We start from the raw sequence: 21,285 nt of genomic DNA, 5'->3' as shown, positions 1-21,285 counted from the left end.
AAGTCCTGAAATAGAAAGAAGCCCAAAGGATGATTTTTTGTAATTTTGATATTTGACAAGACAGTGATCTAAATAAATTTCAAATTCAAGTCACGGTATAATAATAGATGAGATTTACTTGATCAAGGTTCTTATCTCTGAGGCAGTCTTATCATGACATGGTATTAACTGTATGACTGGATGGTTTCTCTCTGCCTCTTTCTCTTGCAGACAAAAGTTAACTTGCTGAAACACAAACATACTTATAGTTGCTAAAAATGTGAAGCCCTTTGAACAAGGCTGCTCTTGCATAATGTCATCTGTGTGAGCCATTTATCTATTGATCGGCTGTCTTCCCACCCCACCACATACTGGTGAATGCCGGCTCTTGAGACCACAGTGAGAAGCATGAACATGATGTTTATGTTACATGAAGCACAGCTTCAGCCCGTATTCATTAGTGAGCTCTCCAGTCGCCGCCGTTGTGTTAATGGAAGTATTGGGTTGACATAAACCAGCTGCTGTCATGTTGAAAAAGACATTACAGAGCCAGGTTTGGCACTACGGCGCTCATCCTGACCTCTGCATTACTTCCTGGTGGCTCTGTTACAGTCGCTTTCTCTGTGTGGGTGTTGTGAATGCTTGGTTCATTACCTCTCTTCTACAGTTGGATGTTATCTGTAGAGGACAGCTTAAAACTAATGTGTTATTAGTTGATTAAGTGTGTTGTGACAGTGTGTGTGGCATCTTTTTAAAACTACGCTCCAGCTAGCAACTAATTTACACACATCAGAACCAGCAGAAAATTCCAGTCCAGCTATTTGGGTCTATTTTGTTTCCTGTTTACAAGATGAGTAAGACTCAAACCAAATCCCTGTTTGCTTCACTTCACAGCTGCTTTAATGAGATTTCCAAAACTTTACCCCTGTGCACTAGAAATTGATCCCAGATTACAAATACAGGAAAGTCATAAAACTATATCTGTACATTTCCATCAGGTGTGTTTGATTCTGCAAGAGAACCCTCCAGACATTCATGAGAGGCAGACCTTGTGCCTGCAAAGGGTTTCTATCAGCCATGCTAATGCTAAAAGTACCAACATAAATAGAAGCAGCTACACTGCCAAGAGCTTAGTTAGCACCTAGGATCAGCTTCTCGCAGACCAAAACCTTACAATAGACTCTCCTTGAAGCTTAGACGCAAATCTAACATTTATGAAAGAAAAATGAGATTTCCTTAATTTACCTCACGCATTAACTTCCATTTTTTCATGGCCATCTTCCAGTTTATTCCCTAATGTTACAATAAGGAGTAAACAATGTAATTATTTTTGTTTAATCAATGAAGTCACAGGGATTGTGATTTTTTTTTTTTTCATGCAGCAGATTTAAACTTTAAGAACAAACTGATGGAGTGATGATTCAAACCACTTCTTCAGTCAGTGCATCAGCAGAGGGTAGCATTTTATTATTGGAGCCTTGTGAGCTGCAGCTGTCAGTATGTGAATGCGTATTGGTTTTAATGGTGCGATAATGGTAGGGTATTTCAAAGTCACAATTCATATCATGATATCATGACCATAATTCTTAGAGTTAGCTATGTATTTGTTTTATGTTTAGTTCTTCCATCCGATTTTTGATTTTATTCACATTTTCATCATCTGATATTCTTTTGTTGTCTTGTATACAAATTTTAAGCCATATTATTTTTAATATGCATTCATATTGCATGGGTAAAAAAGATCAATCTTGATGCATATTGTTTGTAAAAAAAATAATCCAAACGTGTAAATAAGTCAAAATCGTCAATTACAGTTGAAGTTCAAATCTTGTTTTGAAAGGTGCAGAAGAATTAATAGCATACATTGATTTTGAGAAAATTATCCATTTAGATATTAGAATTTTTAGACTTCTAAATAGGGCTAGATGTTAAGAATATCTAGTCCTATTTTATTTAGGCTTATCAATATAGTAGTATTGCATCTTCAGTAAAGTACCATTAGAAAATATTACAGCCAAAGTGCAGTAGTTACCTGCACCATAATATAATAAAGAAGAAGTATAATGTAGCATACAATTGATCTACAAAAGTAAAGGACTTGAGTGAATGTTATTAAACTAGAAAATGTCCTAATATATTCTTCACATACGTCAAAGCACAATGTTTCCATGTTGCAGATTGAAGTGATTTACAGGATTATCAGTGAACCAAACTATGAACAGGAGGCGGGTCGTCGTTCCCTCCTTCACTCCTCATTGATGATTAATGACGCCCATGTATCTCTAAGAGTTGTCCACTGCTCATTTTGACACCAGTCATTCATCATCCTCATGCTCTGTCTGTGCGTGTTGAGCTCAAAATAAAACACCAGTCATATTGTGTCTAATATACATCCCATCGGTTCAGTTTGTGTGTTGCATATCTTTATCTCATACACCTCTGTGCCCTACTATCTCCATCCCTTAATGTGCATCAGTCCATTCATCATCGCACTCTGTCCTCTTCACCCTCTTCACCATTCATTCTTCATCTCACAGATGCATGAGCTGCTAAAGCGTTCAGTCCATTTACTTTCGCAGTGTAATTTTTAAAGTGCGTACAGTATTGATTTTTTTATCTGAGTGATCCCGTCCCTACGGCCTCTTTGGGAGTCTCAACCCAAAACAGGCTTATTTATACTCGGAGGAAGGAGTCCGTCTGCGAGTAGAGGAGGTTGGGAAACACTGAGACACTACACAAATCAGCTCAGCCCACACACACCGATAGGAGAATGAACCTTTTATCCTATGTTCTTGTTCTATAGCAGGTATTTTATGTACCTTTATGTTTCTTCTCTTTTATACCTCAGATTAATATGTGTGCAAAACGTGAACAAATTTCCATGCCCTCCCTTTCCAGTCAGGAAGACTACATATTTACTTTATTTTAAATATAACTATTTACTCTACTCACTACTTACTAACCAAATTATCTTAAAGCGCTTTTAGATTAGCTGAAAAATGCAATGATTTTCATTTCACTTAACTCTTTACCCAGAAATGAAACGACACAATGTCACTTGCGAAGGAGGAGAATAAGTCCATCATTTAATTAGAAGTCATTCATAAAAAGCAAAATACTTGTTTACGTCTGCAGTTGTGAATGTTAATAAGTTCGATAAGCAAACTTTTTCTTAACAAGTGGCTAAAACTTGTTCATTAATGGTTGTGTTTGAGGCGCAGATCATGAATAACAAATATTGTATGAAAAAATAATGTTGCCATTAGGTAAAAACATGCTATTAGTGAGGTGAAGTTAAATTAAATTATTGTGGTCCCTTACCTGCTGACTTCATACAATATTCAACATTCTGCTTCATTTAAACTGCACTTAAGAGACATCATAATAATTACACATATTTTAGGAAATAAAGCTGTTAATATGAGAATATTAATGAACTACTTATGCAATTGATCATACCCTAATTATCATTATTTATAAGTAAGGGCTTATATGAGGATTTTGTTTGATTTAGTTGTTTTAAAGCTGAGGCTCACATCAGCCAACCTCTGCTAATCTTAGTTGTTTATATAAAATGCATTTGTTGATTCGTAGTCCTTGTTTGCTGAAGCACTGTTATGGGAATTTGTGTGTTAGAGGCAAAAAATCAGTAGCTGCATTTTAACGTTTGAATATCAACAGCAGTCTGCACCAAAATAAATCAATTGTGACATTCAGTCGTACTAGAACAAAGCTGCATGCGACATCTTTATTTTAATGGTGTACCTGTTGACTATTTCATGTTTATGTCCATCACCAGGTTGGCTGCAAAATAGTGATTGTGTTCTTCCAGTATTGTATTATGGCCAGTTTCTTCTGGCTGCTGGTGGAAGGGTTATATCTTCACGCCTTGTTGGCTGTCTCCTTCTTCTCTGAGAGGAAGTACTTCTGGGCTTACATCCTGATTGGCTGGGGTGAGCGGTTCTTACTTCTATACCACTATTCTTCTCTCATTGACAGATTTGAGCCAAATATGGGCTACATATTGTCTAATAAAGTTACCGTGTACTTATGTTGTGTTTTTAGGAGGTCCGACAGTTTTCATCACAGCGTGGAGCATTGCTAAAGCCTATTATAATGACGTGGGGTACTGCTACTCTAAAATATGCCCAAACATCTATGTTTTATCTTATTTTACCGTGTTACATCTTACCCAAATATTGGTTTTTTGTCCCAACAGGTGCTGGGATATCATCGAGACCACTGATGTGTTCTGGTGGATTATTAAAACCCCTATTTTGGCATCAATCCTGGTTGGTTTAAGGACCTCCTCCTATTTTTTCTTCAAATTTTATTACAGCAACATTTCAGGATGACAAGTCACAATAGATTTTTCCATCCATGCTCCTTCGTCAACCATCATCATAAATATGTTTACATAAAGATAATGAGGCACAAATAGCTCCACCCCCTCTTAAATGGACCTTACAGATAGATGATGAGGCGTTCACAGACAGAGGGACAGACGAGAAACTGACAAATTGTGAGAGTGTGTTTGGTGATGATTGAGGAGAACAAGGCATTCTGTGTGTGTCATTATGTGTGTGTATGTATGTTTGTGTCTATCTGTGAGTCCGGGCATGGTAGCTTTATGTGAAAGCCTGAACTCGCCTACAGGTGTAGTTCTATTTATGCACCTTGAGCTTTCAACATGTTTTTCAAAACAAAGCAGAGCAACAGCATCTTTGTGATCTGTCAGGCTTTTGAACTCCACTATCTCTATTATCCTCACTGTTAATGAACACTGCTAAGTGGTTCAGACGACCTGTAATTCCCATCCAATTTTGGAGCATTTTCAGGTTAATCACCTTGGATAATGCATGAAGAAACGTTTCCCTTCTTAGTGACAAATTTAATCGCTGCACGAATGAGTGTGAATGTGTAGCTATTTTAAAGAAAATTGTATGAAACCCTAGATCCTCATTCTGTACATGGAGTACAGATGGATTCTAAATTACCCATAAATATGAATGTGAACGTGCTGACTGAGCTGGGATTAGGCGCAGCTCCTTCAAAAGCCCTGCTAAGGATTATCAGTTGTGGAAGTTGGATAAATGGATGGATTGATGGATGGATGGATGGATGGATGGATGGATCAAATGATGCCCTGCTCTGTCTATCTGTCTTCTGCAGCAGGTTTTATCACTGCAGGTTTGGTTGTGTTCCTTCAGATTAAGATCAGAATCAGCATGCATGCTGTCACATCCCTCGGTCTCTTTCTCTCTGGGGTAGCTGTTATGTTTTTGAGCACATTATGAAGTCTGTGTGATGCGTGGCTGCAGCAGAGGCCCAACACAAATTAACAATTTAGATAAAGCCCATATTTCTACAGGGCAGCACCACAATCCAGTCAGAACTAGATGAAATTCAGCTTCAAGCTCCTGTTAGGGAGCGGAGCGGAATTTCATTTTTCATTTCATTTTTCATTTCATTCATTTCTTATCTAATAAATAAAACACTGAAAGCTTCTTTGATTGACATTCAAATGCATATCAGAAAATTGCAATACTTTGTAACTACCAGCGTAACTCACTGTGTAAGTTGCCAAATACCCTCATGCTGTCTTCATGTACCCCACAGATAAACTTTATTCTGTTCATCTGCATCATACGAATACTCCGCCAGAAAATCAACTGTCCAGATATAGGAAGAAATGAGTCAAACCAGTACTCGTGAGTAGATTTTATTTTCTATAACTGTAAGTTTCTGTTAATCAAATGATATGAGTTTTTGTCTGGACTGAAAATGAAATTTACTGATGAGGAAAAGCAAAGATTGTCTTCAGTAAAAAAGGAAAGTAATGATTAAGATGCACGTATTTGTCCCTTGGTAACAGCTGATGTGGTGAATTATTATTTTTCTGTTTTTAAACTTCCTCTTGTGAATTTCTTTGTCAGTCAGTCGGTGTAGCAGTCTTACACCGGCAGATGCTTCAAACTGAGCTTGTGTGTTTTTTGCTGTGATGGAGAGCCTCTCATAAGACAACCATAATGCATGAGTCATTTTCCCACTGGTCATTTTAATGATGTTTTTTCATCTCTGGTCTTCCTGAGTTGAAATGCAAAATGAAAGTAGTCCTTAGTTGCATTTCATTATTGACAGATAGAGACAGACAGAAAATTGGTTTCACTGGACGGGGACATTTGAATCTGTTTTGCTTTGTCATTTCAGGAGACTGGCAAAATCGACACTGCTCCTGATTCCTTTGTTTGGAATCAATTTCATTGTATTTGCATTCATCCCAGAGCAAGTAAAGACGGAGCTACGACTCGTTTTTGACTTGATTCTGGGGTCATTTCAGGTATGACCTCAACCAACACACTAGTTTTATTAAAGTTTATTCAAAGTCCTGTCCTGTCAGTCCTGACCTGTGAGTGTTATCTATTGAATAAAATTGTAGTAGGGCTCCTCGCTCCCTGCAGACTCATTCAATGTTATTTCAGTTCCTCACATGCTGAGGAATGATAGTGAACGCAGCCAGACAGCACAGCTGTATTGCAAACCACTTGGAAATCTTTCCAGCACATTCCTCCGTTCACTATTACCATCTCTATTGCTCAATTTTACTATAAACCAACTATCTCAAAGGATGTGTTATTTTAAATATGAACCCTTCACATCTTTCATGAATTAACAAACTCTTAAGTGGAAATTTGGCCTTGCCTATCACCCTCTTATCTGTGTTTTTCTTTCCATTTAGGGCTTTGTGGTCGCAGTCCTTTACTGCTTCCTCAACGGTGAGGTAGGCACACCCAGTCCCACATTGATGTAAACACATTCATATACTGTATACACACTGTTCAAGTTTACCTTGTAGAGATACGACGCAGCATCGTGGCAATTCTCAGAAATTGTAGTCTATCTGTAGTGTTGCTATAACTTCTCTGTGGACCACTCACATTCACTCAGACTGTCCTGAAAGTGGTATGACTCACCAGCGGTGGATGTTCCAGCCTCTTCTTATCCCTTGGACCTCCTTGCAGCATATTTCCAAGGCTGTGCCGACAGGGTGGGAGGGCTGCAAAGCCTTTTGGCAGGAAGCTATTCAGCGATGTCTCAAAGGCTCTTCATGGGCAATTAGTTATGTTCCCAGTTCTGGGCCAGATTGAATCATACTGATGGGTTGGATGGCAAGGCTCAACACTGTACCGCCTGAATTTTAATCTGGCAATCATTTTGATGCATTATTGTACACTTTAAGAACTTCGCTTTCACCATTCTTCTGCCTCAAGAATGGTGAATGATCTGGAAGTGGCGGAAAATCGAGTCACGACAAAACACATGAACTGTATATCAATTTGTTTGTAATTTTCACATTTAAAAAAAAACCTAAAGGCATGAAAATAGCACCATTCCCTCTGTATAACTTACATAAACAGTATAGAGAATAGTGACACTAGATTTTGTGCACTTTAGTCCTCCATTTTATATTATAAAACACCTGAAATTTGTGAACGCTTCTCTGTCATTCATCTCCAATTTCACTTGTTTTTAGTTGCCATGCCAACCGCCCAGTTTTTCCTCCCTTCAATGAAATCTACATGCCATTTTAAGACATAGAATGTTGAAAGTGATTCCAAGTGTCCAAGCTGCAAATGCCAAACCTTGTATACAGGCAGTATTTTTTATTTTAATTTAAATTAAATAAAATATACTGCCTGTATTTGATTTGGCAGTATTTGACAATACTGCCTGTATTAAAATACAGGCACTATTTGATTTGTCATTATTAAGTTCGATAAATACCTCTAAGATGACAATACAGCTGAGACTGTCATGGTTTATACTGCAGGTGCTCATTTACTTCATCTCTAAGTGTAACAAGGGAATGTTTTTCAGTTGTGACATTTAAATCTTGAATATGTACATTTCCTCATATTCTGCATATTGTTATATATGTGATATTCAATATGCATGGGCTATAGATGTTGCTAAGATAATGAACGGAAAAACTTATGACTATATCCCTATCCTATCCCCTAAAATGCAAATAACATGTTAAATCACTGTTATGTGAACCATCAAACCATAGATTGAAATGTAATTATACATAAATGTGGGCTGTATTTAAGAATTGTTGTTGGTATCCATTGTAGGTCCAAGGGGAGATCAAGAGGAAGTGGCGTAGGTGGCATCTGCAGAGATACATGAGCTCGGACACCAAATACCAACATCCGTCAATAGGCAGCAGCAACAACTTCAGCACCCAGATCACCATGTTTACAAGATGCAGCCCAAAAACACGCCGGGGTTCATGCTGTCATGATGACCTGTCCAGCATATGACTCAAAGAAATGTTCATGCCAAAAGAAAAGACATGGTGTTTGTAAGATCTGGCATAAAAGAAATAGACACTCCCTCGTTGGCACATGCATTCATGGAGGAGGTGTTGCTTGAATGTGATGTGGGAAAAGGAGATTGATGAGAGAACAAAGAGAGACTGCAATCAGCCTCTAGGCAAAGTTTAATCTCCACACCTCTTAAAAAACAAACAGATTTATCTAACAAAGACACATTTGAATGAGAACATTCACGTTTTGTGTTTCATGATTCTGTGCACGTGTATGGCTGAACCTGTGAGTCATAGCATCATGGATGATTTGGTCAATAGTTATTAAGTTCCTTGTGTGTGCAGAAAACAGGCAATGTAAAATGTCATGTATTAATAGGGTGAGATATTGGATCTAAATGAGAGCAGCGTTAGCAGACCTGCAATCTGATGTAATTATGCACTGATTGAATATCACTTAGTGGATTCCTGCTGCTTCAAATGAGCGAGGCTGTTGCAAAACCACAGCCAGTAAAGGAAAAGGGGATGCACACAAATCCCCATCATGCGTATTATCATAGTTTGTGTGGCACCTTCGCATGTGAAGGAGAGTTCCTGTAATGCATCATGAGTGGAGGGTTTGAGTACTAAATGTGACTGGTGATGGAAAAAGTGTTTTCAGGCGTATTTTACAAATCAGAAAAGAATGTAAAAGAACAAAAGATTGTGCATCATTTTGTTTTCCTCACTGTGTTGGACAGCAGGAAAAGAAACGTGGCTGAAAACCAGCTGCACACTTTATTTTCATAAATGCCAAATGCATTCAGACTGGGTGACCTGTGTGATGGGTTTGGACTTAAAATGCCCTTCTCTGCACTATTACTGTCATGAGAGACTGACTACCATTTGCCTTTACTTTTACCACTATGCCATCTTCTTTCTGTTTTTTTCTGAGCCTGTGATAGGGTTAATGAACCTGGCAGTTCCTGGTTTCACTGGTTTTAAGCGACATTTTCAATCAAATCTTCACTGGCTGTTTGGCCGTGCCCCAACTCTGGAGAGAAAATTCCTTTAAGCAATTCTGTCTTGTACTGTTTACATTTACTGAGAAGGAGTCATTTAACATTGTACAGACAAGTATACAGTGTAAAGAAAATTAATTGCTACGGATTCTTGCCAAACCGTACTGTGGTTGCAATATCAGTAATGTATCACTGTAATTGTTGTTTGTCCACATTATTGCAACACATGAGCCCCCATTGCACATTTAGTGCTTTTACAGGCTTGTATAGTTAGCAGTCTGTATCTCAATGTTAAGCATAACAGCTAAATAAATGAAACTCATTGGCAACCGACCTCAGGCACATGCAGCTTTAAACCAATTGAATATTTCCCCTTTAAAAAGTGCATTTTCTGCACTCTTCATGATATATTTCATGCTGTAAAGCTTTTTAGCTCAAATCAGAACTAAAAATCACTCGTTTTCTTGCACTATAAAACTTTTAGAACTTGACACCATCACCTAGTTAGCTCTAAGCAAACATTTGCCTAAATATCAGAGTATTTCCTTAAAGATCTGGTGCTTGTCCTGTATTGTCAGTAATGTCTAATAAACTATTGTGAATCTGCCACTGTACCTGTAGTAGTAGTGAACATAAAGAGAAATCTACTCACAGGTGTTGCTACTGTAGATATTTTCTTTTAGTGTTTTAGTAACTTGGCATGGTTTAGTCTGTGTGAAAATACTACAGTGATATCGATTCTGTAACAACTATGTGCATTTATAGGAAGTGTTCAGCCTTGGAGTACCTGTAAAATAGTTTATTTATTTGCTAACTGGATATTGTGTTGTATGTATTTAAAGTTTCAGTTTTTTGTTGTTGTTTGTTTACTGTTGTTCCAACGTGTAACACTGGTGCAATACATACCATGAATGAACTTATTTTGATTAGGTTAGGTTCACATTTTATTATTATTATTATTATTATTATTATTATTATTATTATTATTATTATTATTATTATTATTATTGTATATATGCAATAATAATAATATTTAAGCTACAGATCATACATTTTAAAAACTGTAATGCCCATTTTTCTGATTTATATTATTATCTTGTCACATCAGAAATGCAAAAGTTTTCATTTTAAATATATTCCATTACATTTGTTTTTCTGAATTAATTTCATGATCTGATCAATGCACGAACACATTCCTCCATTTTCCCGATTTAATTAGAAAAGTATCTTGTTAATGCAAAAGAAAAAAAATACTAGGAAATGTTTTTTTCTCAAGTGAATGTACCACATTTCTCTATACTTTTGTGTTGCCTTTTGTCAAAATTAAAATCTCATCATTAGTACGACTTTCTAACTCTTGTAATTCCCTGATGTAATTTATGTTGGCCTAGTTAAATAATTTTTAAGTGCTTTCCAACACTAGACAAGAGCATGGCCTGGATTTCATTCATTTTTCATTTCACATCCAGAGATCTCCACTCAAGATAATTATGCTAATCCTTGTTAATGAATAATAACATTCAGTCTATTTTTACTTAAATATTTATATCTTATAAGCCTGTGACTCAGCTGGAATTCTGCTCTTGTGAAGTTCAAGATGTGTCCGTGTGTTTATTGTGCATCAAGCATCAGTAACTGACCAGACTTTTTCATTTCATTATGTGATGCTATAAGCCATTGTATCCTTGAAGATAGTTCACACACAAAAAAAATTACGCTCCATCTTGGTAAAATCTGTAACACAGATACGTTACAGGGCAGCTGCAACAACATTGAAACACCATACAAAAATAAAACACGAAAAATAGGATTATGTTTATCTCTCTTAAATTTATTCACATATCTGCTTCCGAGAAAAAACACAAGTATAGAACTCGGTGTAAGCTGTGGTTGTATTTTAGAAAACTTCCAAGAAAATATTGTAGCAAAATGATTAATACTCAATTGATCATGAACTGCAGATCAAATTCTTTATTTTATATATCTGAATGTACAGTAGCTATTTTAACTAGATCTTCTGTAACATTAAAGACATTTGCTCGGAATTAAATATTTTTTTGCTTTACACAACAAATTTTTAACAGTGGACTACAAAATTTTCACTCAAGTATATTTTATACTAATATTTCTCCTTTAGGTTTTTTATACTGCATTTTACAATTTGACTTGCAATTCACAATTAGGTTGTAAAATGCACCTCATGTTAAACAAAGCAACACGTTGCATGGCTTAAAGAAAAAAGATTCACGAACACATCCTGCCTTGCTTGGAGTCTGAGAACAACAGCTAAGATTTCATTAGCTCTTGCCATAAAATGGAAATAAGGCCATTAAGTATTCATAAGAACTGTAATGAGTGTAAATAGAGGAACTTTCAGGATTGAAGGTTAGCACATTCAACATTAAAAACACATCAGAAACATCAAGCCTGACGATCTGTTCAAATATGTTGAACAAAATATACTAATATGCCGTTTTTTGCCATCAAATGATGCTTTTGATTATTTATGTTGTCTGACAAACACCAAATGTGGATTAATACTTGGATCCAGATCATATGTGGTTGATCTTAAGGGGATGCTGTCATATAATTTTCATTCTAGGCTTATCCACGAAGGTGGAAGCAAAAATCATTTCAATGCCCTTAAATGGGCCTTCAACAAAATTCTAAATCGGTATCACTGCCAAAATCAAATGGATTGTTCCTTAGGACATAACCTATTAAAAAAAACCCAAAACATTAAAAATCTGCTCAGATCTTACGGAGTAATTCTGCCAATGGAGAAACAAATCAGTGGCAGAAAACAATACCTCTTTGTGTCAGTAACAAAAATAAATCTTTGTATAGTGTCTAGTAGGTACTGTTTGTCAGAATTTATAATAGAGATAGTGGGATGCATACAAGAGAGAAGATAGATGAAGTTACTTTCAGGTTAGAATGGGAGACAGGTGTCTTGCCTTTGAGCATCTTTCAATATTCATGAAGTCACTTAAATATTCATGCGACAAAGCAAAGTTTGAAAAGGCAAGTGAGCCCCGTTCAAAGGACTGAGAGGCCACTTTGATCACCACTGCTGAACTTACAGCTGCTCTGTGAACCAGAGGAGCTGTCCCTCAAATTTGATCTAATCCAATCTGATGTGTGACCGGGAGTCATACCGATGAATCTCTGAGGTTTAGCCACTTTTCAGACACAGACACGCTGCATTGATTCCGTATTCTCTGGGGAGGAGATGAGCACCAGCACCTTTGTCTTTCATACAATGTTAAGCAGGACAGCATTTCACTTGGCCTTTACTTCTTTATTTGCTCTGAAGAGAATATAAAGAATAAAATAACCCTGGACTCACCCACAGGGACCCACCTATGCATACCTTTTGTTTTTATGAACCTCATAATTGAATACAGAGCAATGTTTTAAATCCAGGTTAGATGTTTGCTGTCATGCTACCAAATTAATGAACTGTTGCATTTTGTCAGCCTCAGATTTATTATAATTAAAGTAGAGTTACATTAAGAATGCACATACAAATATTTATGTATGTAATATCCAACGTAAAAGAGCCTCCCCTCTGACCCATGGACTTCTTCAGTTGCTTTTCAACTCATTGTTTTTCTGTGAAGACCCACAATCACCAGCTAAAGATATTTCTATTACTATTTGGTGGGTACCAAAACCAGAGCCAAAACACTAAAATGAATTAGACTGCAACAAGCACAGAGAAAATGAATGCTGCTGCCGTTTTGTCTCTGGCAATAAGTAGAAGGTCGCTGCCAAAGGAACACAAAGTCAACCAATTAAAGCAGTCATAAAAAGATTTTGTTTTTGAATCCCTCGTTCAAAGAAAAGTACCCCTACTCCTTTGTGCCACTCTTTATTTTGATTTGTAAGGTACACTCAGTAAAGATTAATGCACACCACAGTTTAGAAAGAAATTCTAACATGTCCTTACATTCACTGCTCAAGGTGATGTGTTACTGGCAATACACACTATATGAGAAAATGGGTTATCATTTTTTTTCACTGAAAGGATGCTTGATCTCACTTTTGACTTAAAGTGATTCAGGTAAATTATAACCCATGAGGTATCTGAAGCTTGCTGCTTCGTTTGTTTAGTGCTTTGAGTTCAGATCTGTGTTGGTCTGGCTGGTTGGTCAAACAACTAGTGTATGTGTGCGTGTGTATGTGTGTTGTAAAAAATTATTTTAGGGCCTTAACATGGACATCGTAGCTTCTATTTTGTTTTTAATTTCTAATACCAACTTACCGTCCACATTCCAGGAGAGAACTTTTCCTATGACTACAACGAATGGTAACTAATTAAAAATTCTAAACTCTTACAAGAGATTAGAATGGAATAAAATTGTTATACGGTATAGAGTTTGTACTTTTGATGACCAGGGCTTCCCTGTATTCTTTAAATCTTTTCACAATATTGTGGATTGCAAAATTGTAATTGGGTGTGTATGGTTATACAGTCTTTACATGCACTGTATGAAGGTCACACAATGGAAATAACAAATCAAATTCAGATGCTATCAGCTAGTTAATAGTAAGCATGACTCCATAGTAATGTTAGCATTGCTCCATATCTTGATAGGCAAATTCTTGCTGACATGTTTGCTTGGTTTAGTACAGATACATGTTATTATTTCCAAAATATACATGTATTAAAAGTAAAAATACCCATCAGGTACACAAAGTTCAGGCTAACTGACAAGCTGCTCATGATGAATGGAAGCTGTGCTCATATATTTGCAGTCATGCGTCCCCTGTAATAATGACTGAATGGTTGTGGAACTAGAGAACTCCACAGAGAGGCTGGTCCTGTCTTGGCACCAGGAAGGATTAATGCATGATGAAATTAATGGATAATTCCACAGTGTGGGCTGGCACGTGTGGGAAGGGTACCAAACCTGAGGCGAAGATTAAATAGATGAGTGGGAGCCTTGATTAGTGACGCACCTTGATTAAACGTACAATGGCTCAGATTAATTCCATACATTCAGAGAGTTCTCCCTCAGACTTGCCATCATATTGAGGCCATTGACCTTCTGATAAGTCTGTTTTGCTGGACTATTGCTGCTGCCAGTCATATTCAAGATAACCACAGAACTACACTGAACCATTGACCAGCACTTTATTTTCAGACCAGACATTAGAGCATGTAGCTCCATACAAATCAACTTGAATAGACACTTTATGTGTCAAATAAATTCTTTCATACTTTTCTTTTTGCATGTACTTGAGTGCAATGGCAAGTACTTCTATCCACATCGCAACTCTTAAGGTCTTTTACCAATGAGGATGAAGGAGATTATTGTTTGGAAAAAAAATGTGAATTCTCTATATTGCTAAATAAGGTTTCAACTACAGGGAATTTGCCTTCATATCTGGGTGCATATTGATAAATCTAAGCATATGAATCAATATGAAACAAAAACAAAACAATATGCAGGAATAAAAAGACTATTTTCATATGTATACAGTACATCATGCTTTGAAAAAGAAAGGGATTGTTTTTGTATGAACATTCAAAAATATGACTGTGGAATGTGCAATGATCCCAGCAGAGACACAATCGTACAGTATGAGCAGCCTGTGAGGGTAATAGACCGGAGGAAGTGTGTTAATGTGACACATTAAGAGTGAGACCATACATTCATGTAATATGTAGCGTCTACTGGGGCAGAATGAGAGTCTGACTCGGTGGTACTGGGTCTGAGATCTTCTTGATGAGGCCAGCATCATGTAGACAATCATATGGAAAGAAGCTTTTGGTCCAGATGAAGAAAATGAGGCTCAAGAAATGATGCAAATATTCACACTCTGAGGAAAAAGATGCATTTGTTTCACATGGCAACCTCAAAATACGTTCTTTAGTAATAGGCTAACACGCTTTCCGCTTGACAGGATGCTTGTCAGCTTGGGGCAAAAATAAACATAGACAGTGACACATGTTTATGGGAGGGTTTATGACTGTCTCTTTAAGGTTACTTGACAAGTTATCAGAAACTGCAGTAAATCCACAAGGGTTTGGTTAAAGGTCAAGATAAAACACCACAGTATATCTCAGTGCATTCTTGTATGTATGTAAGAAGGGGCTAAAGCAGGGCTTTCTAATAACATTCTTATCACTGGGCTCCATGAAGTTTAAGAGGACTACAGCTAATAGTATAACTTAACTAACAGTAAAAGTTCACATGAAAGGAAAAGACAAACGTATAGAACTTAATTTTAATTTTCTGATAGTCATTAAAAAATGAGAAAAAAAATTATCAGCACTGTGAACAGAACCTGATATGGAGTTCTACCATCATATCCCTTCATCACATAACAGAACACATCAAACATGACCTCATCATAACTAAAAGTTTACTTCTGCCTGTTCTGTTGTCATTTGTATGTATAAGTACTGTATTACATATAAGATGTAGTAAAATATCAATAAATTATGTCTCTATGTAAACAACTACACCTTGCTGGTTCTAGATTTTTTCATTGATAAATTGAAGTACTGTAATAGAAAGCAAACGGGAGCAGAGAAATAAATACTGGTATTTTATGAAAGAGCGCCATCTGGTGTGATATTGGGAAGATGCATCATTCATTTGTAGGCAACTTAATTTAAAATATTTATTCATGGTTTGTTTTTTTTCACTACTGCTTTACTTCTTGTTAATATTTAAATAAAAAACATGAAAGACTTGTAGTATAAATTACAAGTTGGTTAGGTGTCAAACTTCTTTTTATTGTACTTTATTTAATGTCATGTATTTATTGTACTGTGCTCTGAAATGGCATTAAATTTTATTCTTATCTAATCTAATACCTAATCTAATCTAATATAAAAAGTGAGAGTGAGCCACATCAAATTAATAGAATGTCCCTGCTGAGATAATGCTGATCTCTGGGACACACAAATCAAAAATCCACAAATGCAAAAAAACAAAAACAAAACATGTTTATTAATGAATTGTCAGCTTTACCAGTGGCAGAAAAACAATAGTGCACTCGAGAATACATTTAAGAATATTATCACATTGCTTTCTAATATTACAAACCTGTTGCATTCACACCTGCAAACAACCCTATGTGAGTGTAATTAGATATGAATAACAACATTCTGATGCTTTACGTTGAAAAACTTGAAGATCCTGTTGAACCTGAAAGATTTCTTTTCAAACCTTTACATGTATTTATATTTGACTTTGTTTCAGATGTAAAAATATATAAAAAAGGATGTTTTTCAATTTCATTTCCAAAACTTTTAGAACCAATACAATTCCTTCATTGTCATTATAAACCTTAAAATATACTCCAAGTGATCTGGTAAAACGTTTTTTAGAACTTTTTTGGTGACATTTCTGATATTTATACTCATTTAGTCAGAAACATGTCATTTGCAGTGAAAGTGGTGAGTCAGCAAAATCTCCTTTGTATCAAAAATACTATCACATCACTAGTTTACTGAAAATACTAGCAGCAGTATAGAAGTTTTTATTTCTGTGTCATATCATGAATTAGACTGCCATCACACTGATTCTGTAAAATTTACCAACATATCTAGATGACATGACCTCCTTGAGAACAACCTTAATAATTAGAAGCTCGACCTGATATTCCACTGCTTCATCACGTTTAATGCTTCAGTGGAAATATCTGCATTTCATCTTGCTTACTTTGTAGACTGTAAACCAGAACAGATACTTTCAAAAATATTTGCACATTGCGGTGAGGAACATTTTGATTGTCAAAGGAGATGTAACATTTTTGTCATCTGTAAAAATTCTCTTTATTAAAGGGAGTAATGGGAAGCACACAACGCCACTTGTTTGATAAAACTGGTGAACTGATCACTTAACTTCCTGCCTTACAAATGGAATGTCTACAATTTATACAAAATGTTACAAATTTAATTACAAGAAGGTGTAAAGTATTCTTCATCTATTGTTATTTGATGTTATCATGATATGTTGTCAATAGAAACTATACGGTGAGCTGCAACTCACCATATTTTTTTTATTAGTATTTAATTTGCAGATTATTTTCAATCAACCCACCAATCATTTAGTCTAAAATGTCAAAGAAAATTGTCAAAAGAAGCTTACTACAAAGTCCCATTTTCAAATTGTGTCATTTGTCCAAAAAACAAATCTGACAATCGGACACAAGATGCTTCAATTTATGTTGCTAATCCATTGACACAGGAGCTCTATTTAAAATACAATTTACAACCATGATATCTAAATTTATAACAATGTAAGAACCTCAGACATGAGTGGATAAGTGAAACACTAATAAAGTATCTATCTATCTATCTATCTATCTATCTATCTATCTATCTTATCAAATAACATATAATGAAACAAAAATCTAATAAAATAGAAAAATTAAATAGCCTTTCAACTGAACCTGATACAAAACACATTCACAAACTGTGATACCCTAAACTAAAAAAAACATTTAAAAATGATAGTGCACTCGAAAGATTTTTCTCAACATATTTAAAAACAGTTTTACCCAGAAATAGCAGTGCTTCCGTATTCTTACCCGTGCGTTGATAAAACTAGACTACCCACAATTAAAATTTATAAAATGTGTTCGAACAGATCACGAGATATGATTCACCTTTGTCAACAATTTGTATTGAAAATGAAAATATTGTTTAAAAAATGAGATGCATAGTCACATCCTAATCATCAGATCCCCGGCTTTTGCACTAACTAGCTGAGCACCCATCAGTGTATCTTTAAGTTAACACAAAAAATCCCACATTAAATAGCCTGGAAATAAGCTTTAGTTTTACACTCCTGCATTAGCTTTTCAATCTAGTCTAATGAGAAAATAATCAACAACCAAAGTGCTACATTGGCCTCTTTACTTCAATATTAATCTTAACTGAATATAAATTAAATAATTTATGTACTGTGCTGCTTAGAGTGCAGGACAGGCAATGCAACTGTCTACTAATCAGCTCAGTGAGCCTATTTGATAAATGCACATAAATCAAAAGTCTCCTACATTCATTATAAACTACACATTTAATCAATAGTAATGGCAACAGAAATAATACTGTGGAGAATGATAGCAAAATGACTGGAGATGGAGCATGACCCGCTGCAACAATTTAGGCTGTGAAAATTTTTTATGTGGAAAATCTTTGGTTAGCATCTTTAACTGGGAAAAAAAAAACTCATTTCATTTTAGAATCAGACAGCCCTGACTGAGATTGATCAACATTTGGTTTATAAAACAGACCTCACTTCAGCTTTCTGTTAGCATCTATTACACATTGACAAAGTGCAAATACGTATTGTATTGAAGAAAATATTGTCTATAATTTTCCACAATGACACAAAATTTCTTCATACCTCACATGGATCTGGCCGTTACCTCAGAGTGGCTCACTTTCACACTGAGAGGTGCAGTAACAAACTGTCCAGTCCCCTCAGACCCCACAGTCGTTGGCTCTGTCTTTGATTTTGCGGGTGAAGATGAGGAAGGTGGAGAGGGAGGCAACTGAGATGTGGAAGATCAGCTGCCACACATTTCTCAGGCCAAGCAGGTAGAGGTTGCATAGGACGACGACACTCAGCAGAGCGAAAGACTTGTGTTTCTTCAATGATGAATGGAACAGATAAAGGTGACACTGTAGTACAGGAGAGGTCATTCACAGGAAAAAAGAGTCTTAGACACAAGTTAACATGAGTAAATTTAGGGTTTTAGTGTTCAAAATGGCACTGATTTTACCTGAAGCACACAGCAGACAAATGCCAGAAGAAATGCCACAACATTCGATATACCTTCATAACCATCCTGCATAAAGGAAAAAAAAACAAATCAAGGATGTATCATTCAGGTGAAAGCTCAAATATTTTATTATTTACCACATACATTTCAGATTGTGACTAATTCTCACACAAATGATGACTTTGCAGCTTTGCACATTCATTTTACTTTTGATCTCACAGCAAATCACACAGCTCAAATCTCACATCTAAAATACATGTTAGCTTATACACTAACTAAATTCCATATGACAAATGGCTCTGTGAGAGTCAGAGCACCATGGTGCACAATATGCTCCATAAACAATAGATTGAGTATTAAAAATTTTATAGATAGTAAAATCCTTTTTTTGGTTACAGTGCATCAGCGAACTGAAATCTTGCTTCGGTACATCAAAACATTTCTAGCACTGGCACATACCTGGAATGTGTACTCTATGATGTGAATACCACGAATAATGTTCAAAGATGCACACATGATATTTAGGACAAGTGAGAGGATGCCTGGCGCTGACACTGGTTCAAGTCTTACATTGTGACCTGCAGAAATACAGTAGTGCAAATAATAAAAGGCAGACAAACTTTGACAACTTTATCTCAATTCTACCTCACATTTAAATAATTACAGGGGAACTGCATTGTATGTACTAAACTTTGAAAGGTCAAAAGTCTCACCAGAGTCAAGACCTTGCTCCACGTGCCCATTTCCTATGCCATTGGCAAGATCCACTTCCTTTAATTGAATTGTTTGCGGTGGATTGATCCTCAGATCCTCCTGGACTTCTGCCAATGTCACCTCCAAGGTTGGACCACCACTCTGGTTGTACTGTTGTTTCAGCTTCTGAATAGTCTTGTCTGTCAATTGGCGGCAAGATACCATTGTATTTATTTTTGGTTTGAAGTACCTGACCACGAGAACTTTTGTTGTTTACATTCAAAGCAAAATACCGAATAAATACGTGTATGCATATATGGATATAGACATGTTCCAAACTCTTACTCACCGAATTCCAAAAATGGATATGGTCTGTTTGTCAAGGCAATAACAGTGCTATTGAAGCATGCTGTGAACTCCCAGCGCAGATCTTCTAAGAAGCAGAAGGCCTTAGCAACAGGGAGGCTGCAGTGGCACACGGTCATGTAGGATACACCTTCTGATGAGACAAAGCTAAACAGGTGAGAGAAGAACAGGTGTTTAGTAAACAAACAGCGTGACACAGCATCACACGAATGATCTGTGATTAAACGGGCATTGGAGTTTTTGCAACACACAGGTGACACAGTCTGCTTTGGTTCCTAAATTCCTTACTATATGTTGAGTTCCTGGCCCTTGATCGTCCCTCTGACAGGGAAAAGGGCCAACGCCTTGCTGATGGCCCTGAGCTGCTGCTTCCTCTCCTGAAGCTCTCGGCTGTGTTCGAAGTCTGTTGATGCTGACAGGGGGAGCCCATCCCTGACCCGGACCACAAAAGCAAACAGGATCAGAGACATGATCCTCTGGGTCCATGAAGAATGCACTGCCTACATTGGGAAAGAGGAAGATTATCAATCAATTATCAGTCAATCAACCTTTATTTGTATAGCGCTTAATCACATCAGCAGACATTTCAAAGCACTTTAACAGACAGAGAAACACGACAGGACCTGTAACCTGGCTACTGTTTTTCAAATAAATTATCATATTTGGAATAGAAAATGTAATTGTAATTGTAAATACTTAACATATAAGTTGGGTGATAATGTGAACATTACACCTTTGACGTACATATTTAACAAGATTTGATTTTGTAGTAACCACAGAAACAGCAGGTGCACAAAATTACTGAGATGTGAGGTTATATTAACTCAATACATTTTCAAAGTTTTCTTATTGCTGTAAAGTGCCTCTTAATTAACAGCGATGGGCAAGTTTGTTATTTATAGCTCTATGGTGCTAAGGTACCCCTTACCTGATATTCTGAGATTTCATGCTGCACCTTATTTTGCTTTTCTGGGGCTAGCTGATTACAACGTCATGACAAATAATTAGAGTATCAGCACGATCGTAATATATGCGTTGGACGTTTAACGGCATACAAGTATTTTCTATCACAAGCTAAATAATATGTTGTTACATATGCGAAGGAATTTCCATAACAAATACCCCACACGCCACGCACAATCTTGCAAAGTGCTAACTTGGAAT

At 36.4% G+C, this 21,285-nt stretch overlaps 2 protein-coding genes across 3 annotated transcripts in view; one reads left to right on the top strand and one right to left on the bottom strand.

Moving 5' to 3' along the window:
• vipr1b (vasoactive intestinal peptide receptor 1b) overlaps positions 1-10,655 on the top strand; it is a 31,450-nt gene extending 20,795 nt beyond the window's left edge. The window contains exons 7-13 of the mRNA XM_068343842.1: positions 3,779-3,932; positions 4,045-4,105; positions 4,199-4,271; positions 5,599-5,690; positions 6,190-6,319; positions 6,719-6,760; positions 8,115-10,655. Of these exons, the coding sequence (XP_068199943.1) occupies positions 3,779-3,932; positions 4,045-4,105; positions 4,199-4,271; positions 5,599-5,690; positions 6,190-6,319; positions 6,719-6,760; positions 8,115-8,303 (741 nt within the window). The 3' untranslated portion in view covers positions 8,304-10,655. The remainder of the gene's footprint in view (positions 1-3,778; positions 3,933-4,044; positions 4,106-4,198; positions 4,272-5,598; positions 5,691-6,189; positions 6,320-6,718; positions 6,761-8,114) is intronic.
• A 5,623-nt stretch (positions 10,656-16,278) lies between these two features.
• sec22c (SEC22 homolog C, vesicle trafficking protein) lies at positions 16,279-21,284 on the bottom strand. 2 transcript variants are annotated; one of them, XM_068304105.1, is made up of 7 exons: positions 21,050-21,284; positions 20,410-20,621; positions 20,105-20,268; positions 19,776-19,955; positions 19,522-19,640; positions 19,063-19,128; positions 16,279-18,961 (listed from the first exon to the last, which is right to left on the bottom strand). In XM_068304105.1, the coding sequence occupies exons 2-7, from the start codon at positions 20,589-20,591 to the stop codon at positions 18,761-18,763; spliced, it is 912 nt and encodes a 303-aa protein (XP_068160206.1). In that variant the 5' UTR covers positions 20,592-20,621; positions 21,050-21,284; the 3' UTR covers positions 16,279-18,760. The 2 variants fall into 2 exon arrangements, with proteins under 2 accessions (XP_068160206.1, XP_068160207.1); XM_068304106.1 differs by having other exon boundaries at positions 20,410-20,553.
• Between the last annotated feature and the right edge of the window lies 1 nt (position 21,285).

This window comes from Antennarius striatus, chromosome 20 (genome assembly GCF_040054535.1).
Source record: "Antennarius striatus isolate MH-2024 chromosome 20, ASM4005453v1, whole genome shotgun sequence".
In the NCBI taxonomy this organism is placed as follows: domain Eukaryota; kingdom Metazoa; phylum Chordata; class Actinopteri; order Lophiiformes; family Antennariidae; genus Antennarius; species Antennarius striatus.
Note: the sequence above shows the minus strand (reverse complement) of the source record. Positions and strands in the feature narration are given on the sequence as shown.